This window comes from Notechis scutatus, chromosome 2, assembly GCF_049901735.1.
Source record: "Notechis scutatus isolate UNSWTSFEM ecotype Mainland chromosome 2, rNotScu1.2, whole genome shotgun sequence".
Lineage (NCBI taxonomy): Eukaryota > Metazoa > Chordata > Lepidosauria > Squamata > Elapidae > Notechis > Notechis scutatus.
Genome location: NC_142010.1, coordinates 4,033,151 through 4,052,044, shown reverse-complemented (window position 1 = coordinate 4,052,044; position 18,894 = coordinate 4,033,151). Strand labels below are relative to the sequence as shown.

General features: G+C 44.0%; 2 protein-coding genes across 2 annotated transcripts in view; one reads left to right on the top strand and one right to left on the bottom strand.

Moving 5' to 3' along the window:
• Positions 1–18,894, bottom strand: part of PRRT1 (proline rich transmembrane protein 1) — a 51,020-nt gene that overhangs the window by 4,050 nt on the left and 28,076 nt on the right. The window contains exons 2-3 of the mRNA XM_087953328.1: positions 17,715–18,133; positions 3,100–3,276 (exon numbers count right to left, since the gene is read on the bottom strand). Of these exons, the coding sequence (XP_087809454.1) occupies positions 3,100–3,276; positions 17,715–18,133 (596 nt within the window). The remainder of the gene's footprint in view (positions 1–3,099; positions 3,277–17,714; positions 18,134–18,894) is intronic.
• Positions 1–18,894, top strand: part of FKBPL (FKBP prolyl isomerase like) — a 52,183-nt gene that overhangs the window by 28,465 nt on the left and 4,824 nt on the right. The window lies entirely within an intron of this gene.

Genomic DNA, 18,894 nt, shown 5'->3' with positions numbered 1-18,894 from the left:
TTCAATCAATTTCCTTTTTCTGTGGTGCACATTCTTGCCATTTCATGACGTTTCTAGATCTGGAAAGGGGGCTCCCTACTCCAGAAGGATTTCCTTCAACACTTTGGTACTTTAAAGGTGCTTGGCAACAAAGATGCTTGGGATTCCAGTGAAGCTGCAGTACAGTATTATTTAGGTTGTAGTCCTGCTCACTAACCACCATCACAGGCAGCTACGGGACCAAAACCTCCCTCCAGATCAGTGTTTCTCAACCTTAGCCACATTATGAGGCGTGGACTTCAACTCCCAGAATTCCCTAGTCAGTACGCTGGCTGAGGGATTCTGGGAGCTGAAGTCCATGCATCATAATGTGGCTAAGGTTGAAAAACAGCAGTCCAGATACTTGCAATGTAGAACATTCTGTAAAGCAGCAGTGAGAAACCTGATCAAAGTCATATCTGGTTTCCATCCCTCTTTTTAGGTCACCTAGAGCAGTGATCCCCAACCTTTTTTACGCGCCGCGCCAGCGGTACTGGCATCAGCTGGGCGCCGCGCCAGATACTTGCAATGTAGAACATTCTGTAAAGCAGCAGTGAGAAACCTGATCAAAGTCATATCTGGTTTCCATCCCTCTTTTTGGGGTCACCTAGAGCTTGTGGTGGCTGTAGGTGGCTAAGTAGGTAGTTAAGTAAGTAGGCTAAGTAAGTAGGTGGCTCAGTGGCTAAGATGCTGAGCTTGTCGATCAGAAAGGTCAGCAGTTCGGCAGTTCAAATCCCATTACTTCTCCCAGCTTCTGTCAACCTAGCAGTTCAAAATCATGTAAAAAATGCAAGTAACAAAATAGGGACCACTTTGGTGGGAAGGTAACAGCATTCCGTGCACCTTCGGCGTTTAGTCATGCCGGCCACATGACCATGGAGACGGCTTCGGATAGCGCTGGCTCTTTGGCTTTGTAACGGAGATGAGCACCGCCCCCTAGAGCCAGTAACGACTAGCACATATGTGCAAGAGGAACCTTTATCTTTAGAACAGGGGTCGCCAACCTTTTGGACCTCAGGAACCACCAAACTCATAATTTTAAATCTCAGGGACCACTAACCGGTTCTGTGGGCATGACCTAATTTGTGGGTGTGGCTTGGTTGGGCATGGCTTGTATGTAAATATAAAAATATTGATATTTTTTTTTTATAAAAAAGAGCAACTTTTAACCTAAATCAGACAAAGCAGGCAGGCAGATTGAGTTGCTCACAGAATCACGGATTTATTCCGATATCTATCTATCTGCCATCGGCTAGCTCAGTCTGTTACATAAAATTTGCTTGGAAGCAAACTCACAAAATTAACTCACAACACACCATGTATGTAAATATTGAATTTTTTATATAAAAAAGAGCCATTTTTACTCCAAAGCAGGCAAAGCAGGCAGGCAGATTGAGTTGCTCACAAAATCATTCGGTGATCTATCTGCCATCAACTAGCTCAGTCTGTCACATAAAATTTGCTTGCCGTGAGTCTGCACTGAATAATAGAACCTCCAGTCCTAAGGGAGACTCGGCTGTGCTTAAAAGCAGAGCTGAAGACCTAAAGACTAGCTAGAAAGCAAGAAATCCGACTATTTCCTGCTTCCTAGCTAATCTAAATCTCACAGCTGATGGTTGGAAAAATAGCAATTTAGTAGGCAGGTAAGGAGGGAGTGGGCGGGGAGAGTTCTGGCGGTCCATGTGGGTGGCACAGCCTTGTGTTTCTGCACAGCCTGGATTAATTGCTTTGAGGAGGAGTTCCGGGGGGTGAGATTTCTTTGCGGCCCACCAAAATTTTCTCGCGGCCTGCCGGTTGGCAACCAGTGCTTTAGAACTTTCCAATATTGTGCCACTAAAACAAACCACAAGTGTTTTAAGTTGATCAAATAAACAACTTATGGGATCAACTTAAAAGTACTTGTGTCCTTTCCGCTGATGATGTAACAGAGTACAAGTGTCCTCCACTCAAGCGCCTTCCACTCACATGAATGGAGCTTCGTGTGCAAGCACAAGTGCCCGCCGCTCGCACTTGTCCACTGTATTCATGAGTGGAGCTTTGCATGTGCGTGCACTTGCCCATTGCTCACGCATCCCAGTTTAAAACAGGCTTGCAGCCCAGTAATGAGCCATGGCCCAGAGGTTGGGGACCCCTGATTTATAGCATAGATGGAAAAATTATGGTTCTTCAATTTTGACTTTGGTTCCGATACTTATCCATCAAGACAAAAAATAAAAAAGGGATCAAAAACATAGAAAAAGGGATAGCTTCCCTATGTTCCTACTTGTGTCCTAGACTAGGGGTCGCCAACCTTTTGGACCTTGGGGACCACCAAACTCATAATTTTAAATCCCGCGGACCAGAGACCCTGGGAAAATCCCCCAAAAAGTCTGCAGGAAAATTCCCCACCCCGTTTTCCTACCGGTCGATCATTCTTTATTTGGGATTGCAGGATACTGTCTCCAGCTCCGTTCTCGGGGGGGAGAGACTTTTGGCTTCATGCAAGGAAAGCAGCAGAAGTCTTTCTTTCTCTCCCCCAAACTCCGCCAGAAATGAGTCTTTGTGAGACTTGTCATGCCGGCACAGCCTCTTGGAGCGGGAGGCCTTGCAAGGTCCCAAAGACTCATTTCTGTTTGGGGGAGAGAAAGAAAGACCTTTGCTGCTTTCCTTGCGTGCAGCCAAAAGCAGAAAAAGAAGCAGAAAGAAGCAGCCCGGTGGCCAGGCCAGACACAAGGGGCGAGTGGGGCAAGTTCCCCCCTCCGTCCTTTCCCTCCTCCCCTCACTACCTCGTGTTGTTCGCAATGCAAGTGATGCAAACCTTGTGCCATGTGTGCAGCACAGCTTTGTGTTCCCGCACAGCCTGGATTAATTGCTTTGAGGGGAGGGTGCTTTGGGGGTGACATTTCTCTGCGGACCACCAAAATTTTCTCACGGACCACCAGTGGTTCCCGGCCCACTGGTTGGCCACCACTGTCCTAGGCAATGAGCTTTCTGAAAAGCAAAACAGCCTTGAAGGTCCATCCTGACAAATAAATACAGTTGTTGCATCCGGAAACCCATCTCCTGTACCCTACCTGCGGGATTGAGGCCTACCCCGCTCACCTGCACAGCCTTGATGATAGCAATGATGCCTGTGGGCCAGAAGCAGCAGATGGTGGTGAGGACGGCGATGGGAAGGTAATCGTGCGGTGGGCGCCGGGGTTCCAAGATGGCGATGCCAGGCGTCATCTGTGTTGGGGAGAGAGCTGGTGGTGGAGGCGGGTTGGCCTGAGGGTAAGGCTGGAAAAAAAATTGAAAAGCTCAAGAAGCCATTCATTCATTCATTCATTCATTCATTCATTCATTCATTCAACTTAATATGAAGGAAAACAAGTTTCATCACTATCAAGTAGAAGAATACTTTATGGAATGTACCACTTGAATCTGCAGGTGGAGTGTTGCAATCTTGAGTGTTTGCACACACATCCCAAAATAGCTCAGTGGTAGATTCTGCAGGAAAAAAAGTTCCAATTCTGATTATCTCTAGGATGGGGAAAGGTATTAGAAAACCAACACTATAAAATGTATCTGCCCAACTCTTTCAGTCTTGGCCTCTGAATGACAGCAAAATGGGAAGTTCATAGCTCGGGCAATGGCTGTGAGGGAGAAATTGGAAGGAAGACTATAGTGAAGAAAGAAAAATACCAAAAAAAAAAAAAAAAAATGAAGAGAAGGATAGTCTTCTAGAGTTTTTACAAAAAAATGATTGGAACAACAAAGAAAAAGGAACAATGAATGGAAATGAATCAAGGACATATTCAACCTGGAAATAAGGAGAGATTGTCAAGAGAAATTGTCAAGAACAATCAACCAATGGAACAGAAGTTGCCTTCAGAAATCGTGGGTGCTTCCTCCCTGGAGGCTTTCAAGAAGAGACTGGACAGCCACTTGTCAGAAATAGTACGGTGTCTCCTGATTAATCAGTGGGTTGGACTAGATGATCTACAAGGTCCCTTCCAACTCTGTTATCCTGTTAAGTGGAATTCTCTGGTCAGCCATGACAACAGGCTGGAGAATCTGGGAGTTGTAATCCTGACATATTTGAAGAGCACAAGTTTGGGGAAAGTGGTGTGGACAGCAACTTAAGATGATGACATGCTCCACCCCTTGCATTAGATTATTATTGGCTTAACAATAGTTTGCTGAATAGACTACAATTGGCTGACCATGATTGGAGCAAGTACTCCAATACTGGAGGCTTTTAACAAGAGATTGGACAGCCCCTTTGTCTCAAATGGTATAGGCTTTCCTGTTTTCCTCCGCTAAGCAACTCTTGTTCACATGACCATGGGAAATGCTGCAAGGGTCATAAGTGCAAAGACCAGTCATAAGTCAGCGCCATTGTAATCATGAACAGTAACTAAACAAATGGTTTTAAGTCAAGGATAAACCAGTACTGATGTTTTTAACTCTGTTCCCTGAATCCCTTGGACAAGTTTGGGAGTCATTTGAATCAAATCAAATCGAATTGAATTTAATTTAATTTGATGTTTTAAATGTGGAGGCACCCCAAAAAAGAAGATCCAGTTTAATGTCCCAATGATCAGAACCATGTTACAAATGTTTAACACGGCAGTAAATAAATCAACTGGGAAGAATTAACGGGTGAGAAGCAAGCAAGAAAAAATTGCAAATTCTCCATCTGCAGCTTCCAACCATAGCAAGGGTACCGGAGGCTAAAACATATAAAGAACGGTTGTTGGAATTGGGCAGGGGTGGGATCCTACCACTTCAGACCAGTTCTATGGAACCGGTTGTTACAATTCTGCGCAGTTCGGAGAACCGGCAAATCACACCACTGGCTGGCCCCTCCCCTCCCCTCCCCCCCCCACCCAGGCGGCTTCCCTGAGGCTCAGTCAAGGGTGGTATTCAGGGGGTTGGGGGAGGGAAAAGTGGCCTGAGAGCAAAGCTGAACCTTCCTTAGGACTGAAGCTTGTATTTTTCAGTGCAGACTCAGGCAGCAGATGGCAGAAAGGTAGATCTCTGAGTGAATCTGTGATTCTGCAAGCAGTTCAATCTGCCTGCCTGCTTTGCCTGGTTTTGGGTAAAAGTTGCTCTTTTTTTAAAATAAAAAATTCAATATTTATATATATTTTTATATATATTTATATACATATACATATACATATATACATATACATATATATATATATGTGGGCACAAACAGATCCCCCCTGATACCTCCAGCTCAAACACATCCCAACCAGGCACCCAGATGAAACCCAGCTTCCTAACTAATGATAGCCGTCCATTTACCCGAAGCCAAGCTGCACTAAAGGCCTCCATTAAAGCAACACAATGCTGCCAGCCAATTAAGATACAAAAAGAGCCAAAAAACAGACAGAAGATATTAGAGACACCAATCAAGCAGAACACAGCAAACTCCGAGACCAATAAACACAGACCAAGACTCCCAACCAATCAGGATGAAGAAAAAACCATTCTGGCACAGCAATAGGCTGCCCCAAATTCAAATCTGAAACCACTGTAAAAGTCTGACTCACAGACGGACACAATACAGAAGCCTGATGATGGCAGATGAGATTCTGCTGAAACGTTGCTACAACTTTAAAAGAACAACTACAATGACGTGGGAAAACACCGAACCAAGCCGAACACCATACATGTAAGTACCCATGAAAACTTAAGAAAACATATATATATATATATATATATATATATATATATATATATATATATATATATATATAATTTACATACAAGCCACGCCCAGCCAGTCACATGACCACTAAGCCACACCCACAAATTAGGCCATGCCCACAGAACTGGTGGTTAAGAAATTTGAATCCCACCCCTGGAATTGGGTATGTCTAGTCTAATGAAAAGAAGGACCATGATAGCAGTCTTCCAATATCTCAGGGGCTGCCACAAAGAAGAGGGAGCCAAGCTATTCTTCAAAGCACCTGAGGGCAGGACAAGAAGCAACGGATGGAAACTAATCAAGGAGAGAAGCAACTTAGAATTAAGGAGGAATTTCTTGACAGTGAGAACAATTAATCAGTGGAACAATTTACCTCAAGAAGTTGTGAATGCTCCAACACTGGATATTTTAAAGAAGAGATTGGACAACCATTTGTCTGAAATGGTATAGGGCTTTCTGCCTAAGCAGAGGGGTTAGACTAGAAGACCTCAAAGGTCCCTTCCAACTCTTCTATTCTATTCTATTCTATTCTATTCTATTCTATTCTATTCTGGACAGTGAATAAGAAGACAAGTGGTATTTTGCTGCTAACAGAGAGAAGTTCCCTCGCCCTCTAAAATTCTGGTCAATGAAAGGCAAGCAATGAGTGGCATTTTAAGTATTAGTAGTACAAATCGTCCCATCAACTTTTCTTTTCTTTTTCTTTTCTGTAAACATTTGCAATCCAGCTGCCTGCATTTATTCTCTGGCTGTCTGGCAAAGCCTCCATAAAGCTCTCCCCCGCCCATTCCCGACTGTGGGCCTGATAAAGAAGACTAATTAGCTGTTCTTTTAAGGAAGCTTGTTTGCCTGGCATACAAAAAAGACAAAACACCACCTCCAAAGAGCACATAATTAATACGTGTCAGGAGCCTTACAAAGGCCCTAGCCGAGTAAAGGAGATGAACATGGTTTCATTAAGAGTACATGGATGCTCAGATGCCTTTCTCCTAAACTGCACCAAGAGGAGGGGGTGAAAAGCTGGATTGGGTGCTTTCAAACAAACCCCAGCCTACACACACTGCCTATCCACACTTCATGTTAGAATAGAATAGAATAGAACAGAACAGAACAGAACAGAACGGAGACGGAGCGGACGGACGGAACGGAATAGAATAGAATAGAATAGAATAGAATAGAATAGAATAGAACGGAACGGAACGGAACGGAATAGAATAGAATAGAATAGAATAACAGAGTTGGAAGGGACCTTGGAGGTCTTCTAGTCTAACCCCCTGCCTAGGAAGGAAACCCTACACCATTTCAGACAAATGGTTATCCAATCTCTTCTCAAAAACTTCCAGTGTTGGAGCATTCACAACTTCTTGAGGTAAATTGTTCCACTGATTAATTGTTCTGTCAGGAAATTTCTCCTTAGCTCTAAGTTGCTTCTCTCCTTGGTCAGTTTCCACCCATTGCTTCTTGTCCTTCCCTCAGTTGCTTTGGAGAATAGGTTGACTCCCTCTCCTTTGTGGCAGCCCCTGAGATATTGGAAGACTGCCATCATGTCACCTTCTTTTCATCAGACTAGCCAAGCCCAGTTCCTGCAACCGTTCTTTATGTTTTAGCCTCCAGTCCCCTAATTCTCTTCCTTGTTCTTCTCTGCACTCTTTCTAGAGTCTCAACCTCTTTTTTACATCGTGGTGAGCAAAACTGGATGCCGTATCCCAAGTGTGGTTTTACCAAGGCATTATAAAGTGGTATTAATGCTTCACTTTAGCTACAGGCCTTTCTTTCTTTTTCTTTCTTTCTTTCTTTCTTTCTTTCTTTCTTTCTTTCTTTCTTTCTTTCTTTCTTTCTCTTTCTTTCTTTCTTTCTTTCTTTCTTTCTTTCTTTCTTTCTTTCTTTCTTCCTTCCTTCCTTCCTTCCTTCCTTCCTTCCTTCCTTTCTTCCTTCCTTCCTTTCTTTTTCTCTCTTTCTCTCTCTCTCCCTCTTTCCTTCCTTCCTAACAAAAATAAATGGATTCACATCTTACATTCAAGCCATTTGACTTAGCAGGATATCTGCATCCAGCCGCAGGGGTTTCTGAAGAAAACAGTAGCTTAGGGTTTAATGTTGTGCATCAAATAAGTCACTTTTAATTATAGCACAAGGAAGATGGTTGAAAGAAACAATGGCTTGGCATAAAAGGACAAATTACAGTTCCTTTAAGCTAAGGTTAGTAAGAGGATAAGGCTGTATCTCTAAAAACACGGCTGCTGTATTTTAGAGGAAGTTTGTCCTTCCCTAATCAAACTGCCGTGAAATATAAAAATAAAATTTCCTTGGGTTGTGATATGCCCAAAATTGGAAAGAGGAAAATGTTTGGAAACAAACCAAGGAGAAGTCCAACCTAGAACTAATGAGAATTTCCCCGAGTGAGAACGATCAGTGGAACAACTTGCCTCCAGAAGTTACGAATGCTCCAATATGGAGATTTTAAAGAAGAGATTGGACAACCATTGGTCTGAAATGGTAGATTTTTTTCCTGCCTGAGCAGGGGATTGGACTAGAAGACCTTCAAGGCCCCTTCCAACTCTGTTATTCTGTGTTCCCAGTGGAAGAATGGATTTTGAAGCTAGCCGACTGCTAGGCTTACAGACAATAACTGGACTAAATTTCTTGCAATGTAAAGACCACGGTTTGATCTCTTACAAGATAAGAAGAAAAATCAACTTCCGATTTTGGAATGTGAAGATTAGTTTGGATTGGATTAGAGAAATATTATAGGTTTTATAAATGCACGGTTATTTATATTTAATGATTTAATACCTGTTAGATTACAGTTAAGCAAAGAATATTTTAATACTGGCATTTTATGATTGTTAGGATTTTAGGATTATTAGCTACTTAAATTTAGAGAGAGGTTGCTGTACGGTTATTTTCTTTGGTATTAAAGGAAGTCGTAGGTCATCTTTCTTATAAATGTGTTCGTTGCATTTTGTTTTTCACCTGTCACTTTTAATTTTTGTATGGTTATTTACTTTCCTTTCTCCCTCTCCTTCCTAATAAAGGGCATATGACCACTGGAGTGATACCTCAAGAAATCATGGCTCTCATTACTTCTGTACTAACTCGGATCTGCAGGATTAAAGAGGCAGGGAATGGGACAACCAAACTTGATTGCAGGAATTACGACTTCAGCAACAGAGTGGTCCATGTCTGGAATACTCTACCTGACTCTGTGGTTTCTTCCCCAAACCCCAAAAACTTTAACTTTAGACTGTCTACTCTTGACCTCACCCCTTTCCTAAGAGGTCTGTAGGGGGCGTGCATAAGCGCACCAACGTGCCTACCGTCCCTGTCCTATTGTTTCTTTTATTTTTCTTTTATGTACCCATTTCATGTATTCATAACTATGTATATACTTATACCTATTATTTTGTAAGCGATTGACAAATCAAATAAATAAATGAAAATAAATAAATAAACTTACCACAGCTAACTTGCACAGTGGTGGGATTCAAATATTTTTACTACCGGTTCTGTGGGCGTGGCTTGGTGGGTGTGGCATGGCATGGGTTGGTAGGCATGGCAGGGGAAGGTTACTGTAAAATCCTCATTTCCTCCCCACCCCACTAACCAGCTTTCCAGCTCCGTTCTCCTGTGTAGGGCAACCAAAGAAGACCCAGCCGATCAGCTGGGACTCAATGGAAGGCAGAGAATAGATGGGGGCAGGGCCAGTCAGAGGCGGTATTTGCCGGTTCTCTGAACTACTCAAAATTTCCGCTACTGGTTCTCCAGAACTGGTCAGTACCTGCTGAATACCCACCTCTGAATTTGCAGCAGCCAACATGCCGTGGCCAACTCGCCATGGGACAATTGAACATTTTTTTTTTTTGTAAATTTTATTTGAGTTTTCACAAAGAGAAAAAAAATACAAATAAAACATCTTTTTTGAAAGCAGCATAATCCCGGGTTACATTTCTTCGTACAGACACAAATTCAGGTTCATGCTCGTTTTTATATTCTATTCCATATCTTATTACTATTTTACATTTTCTGCATAGCTTCTCCCCTCTTTTAATTTTCTCAATTTTATTTTAATTATCTCATCTCAATTCAAATCATTGTATTTATATTTTTTGTCTGTCCTGTTTCAATTATCTATTATCTTTTCTCATTAAACAAAATTTCTCCTGTAGTTACTGATTGGAATATGACGCCTTTATATCTTTTCCCTAAAGTTGTAACATTCAATACACAACTTCCATTCGGATTCTGCTTGGTACATTCTTAAAATACACACTGTATTCTTAAAAAAAGAAAAAAATTATAAATGTATATAATTAAAAGAACATTCCATTCCAATTCAATTCTATCATTAATATTAATATTCATTAATGTCTTAACATCTTTACCATTACTTTTCAATTAAATATCATACTTCTATGGGAACAATTATAAGCTTTCCATAGTTAATTTTCCCCCTCTTCACTTATATTTTATAAAACATTAACTAATTAAAATGTTCCCGTTCCTTCCTAATTCAATTTTCTCATTTATTTTATTTCACTTATTTTATTCACAAACATTTCACTAAATTACACTATTTTATCCCTCATTTTAATCATACGTTGTTTCCAAATTTCTAAAGTTATTTCTAATTACTAATATAACAATACAATCTTATGTACCTTTACAGAATCCCTTTTTCAGTTAGATTTTCACTCATTATCTCTAAATAGGTCCTGTTTCTCTGTATCTTGCTCCGGTCCTTTGTAACTTCTTTTCCTTTCCTTCTTCCCTCTCTTCTTCTCTCTCCCCTTTTTACCCCCTTGTCTCTCTATCTCTATTTCTCTCTTCTGTATTCCCCTTTTCTGTTGCTTTCCAGTATTATACTTATTTTTTGAATTATTTTTCTTTTCTTTGGTTGTTTTTTTAAGTCTTAAATTCTCAATTCTCTTTCCCCCTTTCCTTTTTCTTCCCCACATAGAATTACTTGTTCATTAAAGATGGCTCTTCTTTGTCCCAGTCTTCTTGTTTTGCAATCTTTTCTTGTTGTTTCTCATAGTTCCAAATCTCCACTTTAGATTCTTTTTAATTCCAGCCAGTCTCCTCCCTCTTCCAGATCCTGCCCTTATTCTTTTTCTCTCCCTTCCTGCTTATGAAAAAGAAAGTTTTTAATGTCCAGAAATCTTTATTATCCCTTTGGCATTTTGTTTTATTTTCAGCTTAATTGCCTATTGATGTCAAAGCGGATTTTTCCAATTTCTTATTTAAGTCTCTTAGTTGTCAGTATAGGGAAGGAGAGAGAAGGAAAAAAAAAGCCAAACCTTTCCCTTTTCACTTTCCTTCGCTGCTTCCGACTCTTCTTTGGGAGCGATGTTATTTTTTGTAAGTTTTAATTCCAGGGTACCTTGGTTGTTGCTTTTACAATTTAACCCGGTCAGCCAAAACTTTCACTTCTTATCTTCCTCCTGCACATTCTTTTCCAGTCGAGTTCTTCTTTGTGGTGGCCATTTCTGACCAACGCTGCAACTGCCATTGGGAAGGGGAGTAATGGCCAGCTGAGGAGGAGAGATGCGGCTCTCCTGGACCCTGCTGGCGGTCTCCCCCCTCTTCACCACCTCTACAGGGTGGCTTAGCCCCGAAACCAGCCGGCTCGGGGCGCTCCAGCGGCGAGCCCAGACAGAAACCACGCACGATCGCGCATTTCTATCTGTCGCCGAAGCCCTTCAAACCGGAAGTCCGGGACAATTGAACAATTTTATTTCATTGTTTAAAAGAAATAAAAATCATTTTAATTTTTGCCAGTCACATTTCATTCTGTCCCTCCTTTTGCATCATGGGGCTGCCACAGGGAGGAAGGGGTCAAGCTATTTTCTAAAGCACCCGAAGGCCAGACAAGGAATAATGGATGGAAACTGAACAAGGAGAGATTTAACCTGGAAATAAGGAGAAATTTTCTGACAGTGAGAACAATCAACCCATGGAACAACTTTGCCTTTGAAAGTTGTGGGAGCGCCATCACTTGAGACTTTCAAGAAGAGATTGGACTGCCATTTGTCAGAAATGGTGTAGGGTCTCCCGCTTGGGCCTACAAGGTCCCTTCCAACTTTGATTATCTGTTATCTGTTATCATTTCTTGAATGATTCTATTCCACCGTTTCTTTGATATCAGTGTAACTCTTGTCCTGCACTGAGTTATCCCACACTGAGTTGGCCGAGGCAAGTTACCTGTGGGGAGTTGGTCAATTGTCATAGTCATAAAGAGGCAGTCCTTGACTTGCAACCACGACTTTTCAAAGTTACAAGGCATTTTTTAAAAAAGGTCACTTACAACCAGTCCCCGCAATTACAACCATTGCCGCATCCCCAGAGTCACATCATCAAAATGCAGGGACTTGGGAAATGGCACATACAGGGAGTTCCCACACTTACCACAGTTAGTTTAGTGACCGTTCGAAATTGCAACGGCTCTGAAAAAAAGGAATGTCAGACCGTTTTCCACACGTACGACCGTTGCAGCCCACATGGTCACGCAACCAAAATTCACACACTTGGCCACTGATTCATATTTGACCATTGCAGTGTCCCCGGTGTGTGTGTGTGTGTGTGACATAATCCCATTTTGCGACCTTCGGACAAGCAAAGTAAATAGGGGAAGCCAGATTCATTCAACAACCATGTCACTAAGTTAAGTACTGCAGCAATTCACTTAACAATTGTGGTGTTGGGCTCCGAGTTTGTTATGGAGCCCGTCAGCTCCAAACATGCCTCGCAGCAAGTCAGCTGGCCATGCAGAATGTCACCTTATTTCTGCTGCTGCCGGATCTGTATTTCTGCTTGTATGCTGGCGTTCTGCTTGTATGTGTTGAGAGTGGCTGCAGGATGGATTCTGAAACAACTGCAGGGCTGCAGGATGGATTCTGAAGCAACTGCAGGGCTGCAGGATGGATTCTGAAGCAACTGCAAGGCTGGAAATGGCTCTTTTCATGTATTGATGTGGTGCATATTGTTAGAGGGGGTTGGGGCACACATAGGTGTTAAGTAAGCCTTAGGTTAAACATGGTGAAGGTGACACCAGGTGGGGATAACAGATAAACAGATAATCAGAGTTGGAAGGGACCTTATAGGTCATCTAGTCCAACCCCCCCCACCCAAGCGGGACACCCTACACCATTTCTGACAAATGGCAGTCCAATCTCTTCTTGAAAGTCTCAAGTGATGAAGCTCCCACAACTTCCGAGGGCAAAGCTGTTCCATTGGTTGATTGTTCTCACTGTCAGAAAGTTTCTCCTAATTTCCAGGTTAAATCTCTCCTTGTTCAGTTTCCATCCATTATTCCTTGTCTGGCCTACAGGCACTTTAGAAAATAGCTTGACCCCTTCCTCTCTGTGGCAGATCCTCAAATATTGAAGACCGCTATCATGTCTCCCCTGGTCTTTACTAGACTAGCCAAGCCCAGTTCCTGTAACTGTTCTTCATATGTTTTAGTCTCCAGTCCCCTAATCATCCTGGTTGCTCTTCTCTGCACTTTTTCTAGAGTCTCAACATCTTTTTTTATAATGTGGTGACCAAAACTGGATGCAGTACTGTAGGTGTGGTCTTACTAAGGCTTTATAGCAGTGGTGGGATTCAAAAACTTTTACTACCGGTTCTGTGGCGTAGTGGGTGTGGTGTGGCTTGGTGGGCGTGACAGGGAAGGATACTGTAAAATCCCCATTCCCTCCCCACCCCACTAACCTGCTTTCCAGCTCCGTTCTCCTGTGCAGGGCAACAAAAGAAGACCCAGCCAATCAGCTGGGACTCAATGGGAGGCAGAGAATAGATGGGGTTGGAGGGGCCAGTCAGAGGTGGGATTTGCTGGTTCTCTGAACTACTCAAAATTTCCTCTACCGGTTCTCCAGAACTGGTCAGAACCTGCTGAATACCACCTCTGCTTTATAGAATGGTATTAATACCTCACTTGATCTTGACTGTATCCCTCTGTTAATGCATTGGCTTTTTGGGCGGCTGCTGCACACTGCTGGCTCATATTTAGCTGGTTGTCCACTAAGACAGTGGTCCCCAACCTTTTTTGTACCAGGGACCAGTTTCAAGCACAAACACTTTTTCAAGGACCGGGTGGGGGTGGGGGGAAAGAGTCCGAGTTTGGTGGTTTGCTTGCAGACGTTTCATTACCTGACTAGGTAACATCTGATGTTGTTACCTAGTTGGGTAATAAAACGTCTGCCAGCAAACCACCAAGTTCAGGGAGTGCCTCGGCTCTGCCTCCCTCAGCCCCATCCCTCAGGTGTCTCCCTCCCTCCTCAGGTGTCTGCCTCGTTCCTCTCTCAGTCGCTCTCTCGCTGCTCCACCAGCCCAGGAAGAAACTGCTTCAAAGAAGCCGGTGGGGTGGCTTTTCCTGTCGCCACAGCTCCTCCAAAGCGCCCGCTTACCCCCACCCCGCCCGCCCATGCACGGTTCAATTCAGTGCCCCGTTCTGCCTGCCTGCCTGCCTTCTTCGTTTCGGAGCAGCTTCGGCTGATAAAAAGAGGCGAATAGTTATTATTCTCAGCGAAGCTGCTCCCAAACAACCAGACAGGCAGAACGGGCACTGAATTGAAGCGCCGCGGGTGGGCGGGGTGAATGGGCGCTCGGAGGAGCTGCGGCGACAGGAAAAGCCACCCCCACAGCTTCTTTGAAGCAGTTTCTTCCTGGGCTGGTGGAGGAGCGAGAGAGCGACTGAGAGAGGAATGAGGCGGGAGGAAACCGAAGCCGCTGAGCCGGAGAGCAGGACAGGCTTCGGTTGCTTCCTCCCTCCCCTTCTTTCATTTGTGTCCTTGATCCCCGATCCCAGCAGCATTCACCGAAGGCGAAGAAAGCCGCCATTTTTTTTAAAAAATTTCTTTGCGTGCCCGGTACAGAGTGCTCCACGGACCGGTACCGGTCCGCGGCCCGGTGGTTGAGGACCCCTGCACTAAGACTCCAAAATCCCTCTCACGGTTACTGCATGAGTTAGTGAGGGTCAGAATAGGGTTGGGATGTAGACATGTTATAGGGTTAATAGCATTTAGGGATAATGGGTTAGGCGTATAGGCCTGGGTGTGGTGGGGTGTGTCTCATGATAATGGTAATAAAAGGAAAGGGAGCAAACTTAAACCCAACGCAAACCTTGCCCGGCTTTTAGCTTTTCTTGTCAGATAAGAGTATTTGTTGTTTGCTGACCTAATGAAGAAACCTCCATTGCACTACAAAGGAGCTGGAGTTTGTATTCATTTCAGGACAAATCTTCAATATTCAAGGACTGGCTGAGATGTGGCAGGAAAAGCCGTAAAATGGGGCCAGTCTCACTCAACAAATGTCTCGCTTAGCAACCAAAGTTTGGGGCTCCATTGCGGTCATAAGTCAAGGACTATGTCAACCCATAAAATATTTCTTTGGTCTTTTTAGAGTGGCCAACAGAAAGGGAGGGGTGGGAGCAGTGCGGCAGCTTGCAAAACCGAAACTGCATTCCATAAATGTTTTCAAAGATAGTAACTAGGTGACCGAAGTTTCTGCCATGCAAAATTCTAACCGGAGAACATGATGGATGACTTTTGGCTATGGATGTGTCCCATTGGAGAATATGAATTACGATGCACCCAGGGGGTAGGGGAAAAAACCAGGGTCAAGGGTGACAATGAATGATGTGCCTCAGAGTTGGCTACATCCAGGCAATGCTGGCATGTTTACTCCTAATAAATCTTCTTTAAGCTTTGGAAGTTTGTCTCGAGACTCATGATTTAAATGGGGGTAACTGCCGGAATCCTGACAGACTGTCTGTATTTACAACCACTGCAGTGTCCCTGGGTCACGTGCAGGGCTGGGATTCTACCAGTTTGGACCAGTTCTATAGAACCGGTTGTTACAATTCTGTGCAGTTTGGAAAACCGGCAAATTGCGGCACTGGCTGGCCCCTCCCCTCTTGTCGGATTTCTGCTTTCTAGCTAATCTAAATCACTGTTGAACTGCTTTGCCTTTGCCCAGGAGGCTTCCCTGAGGCCCAGTCAGGGGTGGTATTCAAGGGGTTGGGGGGTGGGGGGAGAAGTGGCCTGAGAGCAGAGCTGAACCTTCCTTAGGACTGAAGCTTCTATTTTTCAGTGCAGACTCAGGCAGCAGATTGCAGAAAGGTAGATCTCTGAGTGAATCTATGATTCTGCAAAGCAACTCAATCTGCTTTGCCTGATTTTGGATGAAAGTTGCTCTTTTTATATATATATTTATGTAAATATTGAAATATATATATATATATATATATATATATATATATATATATATATATATATATATATATATATATATATATATTTCAATATTTACATAAATATTTACAATATTTACATACAAGCCATGCCCAGCCAGTCACGTGACCACAAAGCCATGCCCAGTCAGCAAGCCACACCCACCCAGTCACATGACCACCAAGCCACACCCACAAATTAGGCCATGCCCACAGAACCGGTTGTTAAGAAATTTGAATCCCACCCCTGGTCATGTGACTGCCATTTGTGACCTCATCCAGCTGCTGACAAGCAAAGTCAATGGGGGAAGCCAGTTTCGTTTAATGACCAGATGATCCGCTTAACAACTGCAGTGATTTGCTTAACGATTATCAAATCAGACACCACTCGCTTAACCACCACCTTCCTTAGCAACGGAAATTCTGCTCCCAATTGTAATATTAAGCCGAGGACTACCTGTAAGAAAGTCCCGGACTAATACAGGTAGTCCTTGACCTACGACCACAATGGAACCCCAAATTTCCACTGCTAAGGGAGACATTTGTCAAGTGAGTTTTGTCCTATTTTACGACCTTTCTTGCCAGCGTTGTTAAGCAAACCATTGCAGTTATTACATTAGCAATACAGTTGTTAAGTGAATCTGGCTTCCCCATTAACTGTGCTCGCCCGAAGGTCGCAAAAGGGGAATCATATGATCTTGGGACACAGCAATGGTCATAAGTATGAACCAGTTGCCAAGCAACTGAATTTTGATCAATATGATCATAAGGATGATGAATGGTGTGGTGGCCTAGAGATCTCGCATTGCAATCAGCAGGCTGTGAGTTTGATCCTATTTCCCTCTCTGGACACAATGTGTCATGCCCTTGCTGGAGCCGACAGGAAGTGGAAGTGTGGCTCCAGAGGTTGTGGAGGAGGCTGGGGAAGGGCACAGGCCGGCTGGGCAGTCAGAGGAAGACCCAGGCCCATCCCCTCTCCATCCTAGGGCACGCAGGGAGGAGAGGATAAGGGAGAAATGTGAATGGTGTGGTCTATGGGGGAGGAAAGGGCCCTGATCCCCTTCATGGGCTAAAGCTGGGAGGACTGTTTAAAAGGACAGACTGCGCATGGCCCAGTGCTGGAAACAAAGCGTGAAAATATTTTTAGTCTGTCTGTTCTTATCTGAGTTTGTCGTTCTTCCCAGTGTGTATTCCGATATCTGTGGACGTCTTCAAGCCCTTATCTTGCCTGGTTTCCTTAATTGCTTCAGTGTGGTATATGTGGGTTTTTTTTCTGTTTGTAATTTGTAGGTATTTTTAGTTTGAACGGCATTTCCTCCTTTTTGCAAGTGTTTGTGGGGGAGATTTTTGTCTCCAGTCAAGGATATCTGGAGCTTTGAAGCCAAGTTGAAGGAATTAAAGGGGCGTCACCTGTTTTTGTGACTTTGCTGATTTTGTGTCCCCACCCTGTATATATCCTCACACAATGAGGATATATCTGCTGAACAAAATTCCACACTGGCGACGCGAAGGGCACCCGGCCATTAAAAAACACTCTGTTAGCTCCATTCAGTTACTCAGACTCCACCCCACAAGGGATTATGGGGTCATTAAATGAAGATGATGATCGTAGGGATGATGCAAACACTGCAAGTATGAAAAATGGACATCAGTCCCTTTTTTCAGTGCTGTTGTAACTTCCGACGGTCAGTAAGCAAACTGTTGTAAGTCAAGGGCTACTTATAAGAAAACTCCCAAACGAATACAACCCCAGAAACGTCTCCAGGTACCCAACCGAACATAAATACTCACCGCTCCTACAGGGTAGACTGGCACATACGCCGTACAAGGCTGTAGCTGAACTGGATACCCTGGGTGCATGTATCCTCCGATGGGAAGGGTCCCGACAGGCGGATGTGTCTGCACTACATAGCCCTGGGCAGCTCCGTTGAACTGAGTTTCCTGCATGTAGGGGTCAGGGGGGAGGCGCGGCAGGGTGGCAGAATGGTGGCGGGGTGGGCGCGGGAGGGTGGCTGACGTGGGGGGAGGCCTGGGGAGAGTAGCAGCCCCTCCAAGCCGGGGCAAAGTGGCTGTTCCCGAATGCACAACCGTAGAAAAGGAATCACTGTATCCCGGGGTGGGGGCATCCTGAGGAGGGGGAGGGGGAGGTTGAGATTGCAAAAGGGTGTTGTAAGGTGGGGGAGAGGTGTGGGGGGCGGAATCAGGAAGTCCTAAAGGGGGAGAAAAAGAGAGAGAGAAAGGAGTCAAGATAAAAGAACACCACCCAAAATCACATGTCAGCACGGAACAACTCTCAGCGAAGGAAAACCCGGTGAAAGCTTGGCGTCAGCTTTGGAAGCCACATTAGCACCCGACATAGCTTCCACGCTGCCACATTCTTGAGCCTGGGAAAATGGGAGGGGGGAATTTCTTGGAGTGTATGTGGTTAGACATAATAGCATTCTTTTTCTAAGTCAAGGTCATGTTATTTCTGCACCTGGGTGAAGGGATGTTAAACAGATAATCAGATAAGCAGAGTTGGAAGGGACCTTGTAGGTCATCTAGTCCAACCCCCTGTCCAAGTGGGAGACTACATCAATTCTGACAAATGGCAGTCCAATCTCTTCTTGAAAGTCTCAAGTGATAACGCTCCCACAACTTCTGAAGGCAACTTCTGTTCCATGGGTTGATAGTTCTCCCTGTCAGAAAGTTTCTCCTTATTTCCAGGTTAAATCTCTCCTTGTTCAGTTTCCATCCATTATTCCTTGTCTGGCCTTCGGGTGCTTTAGAAAATAGCTTGACCCCCTTCCTCTCTGCGACAGCTCCTCAAATATTGGAAGACTGCTATCATGTCTCCCCTGGTCCTTCTCTTCACTAGACTAGCCAAGCCCAGTTCCTGTGACCGTTCTTCATATGTTCTACTCTCCAGTCCCCTAATCATCCTGGTTGCTCTTCTCTGCACTTTCTCTAGAGTCTCAACATCTCAAGATGT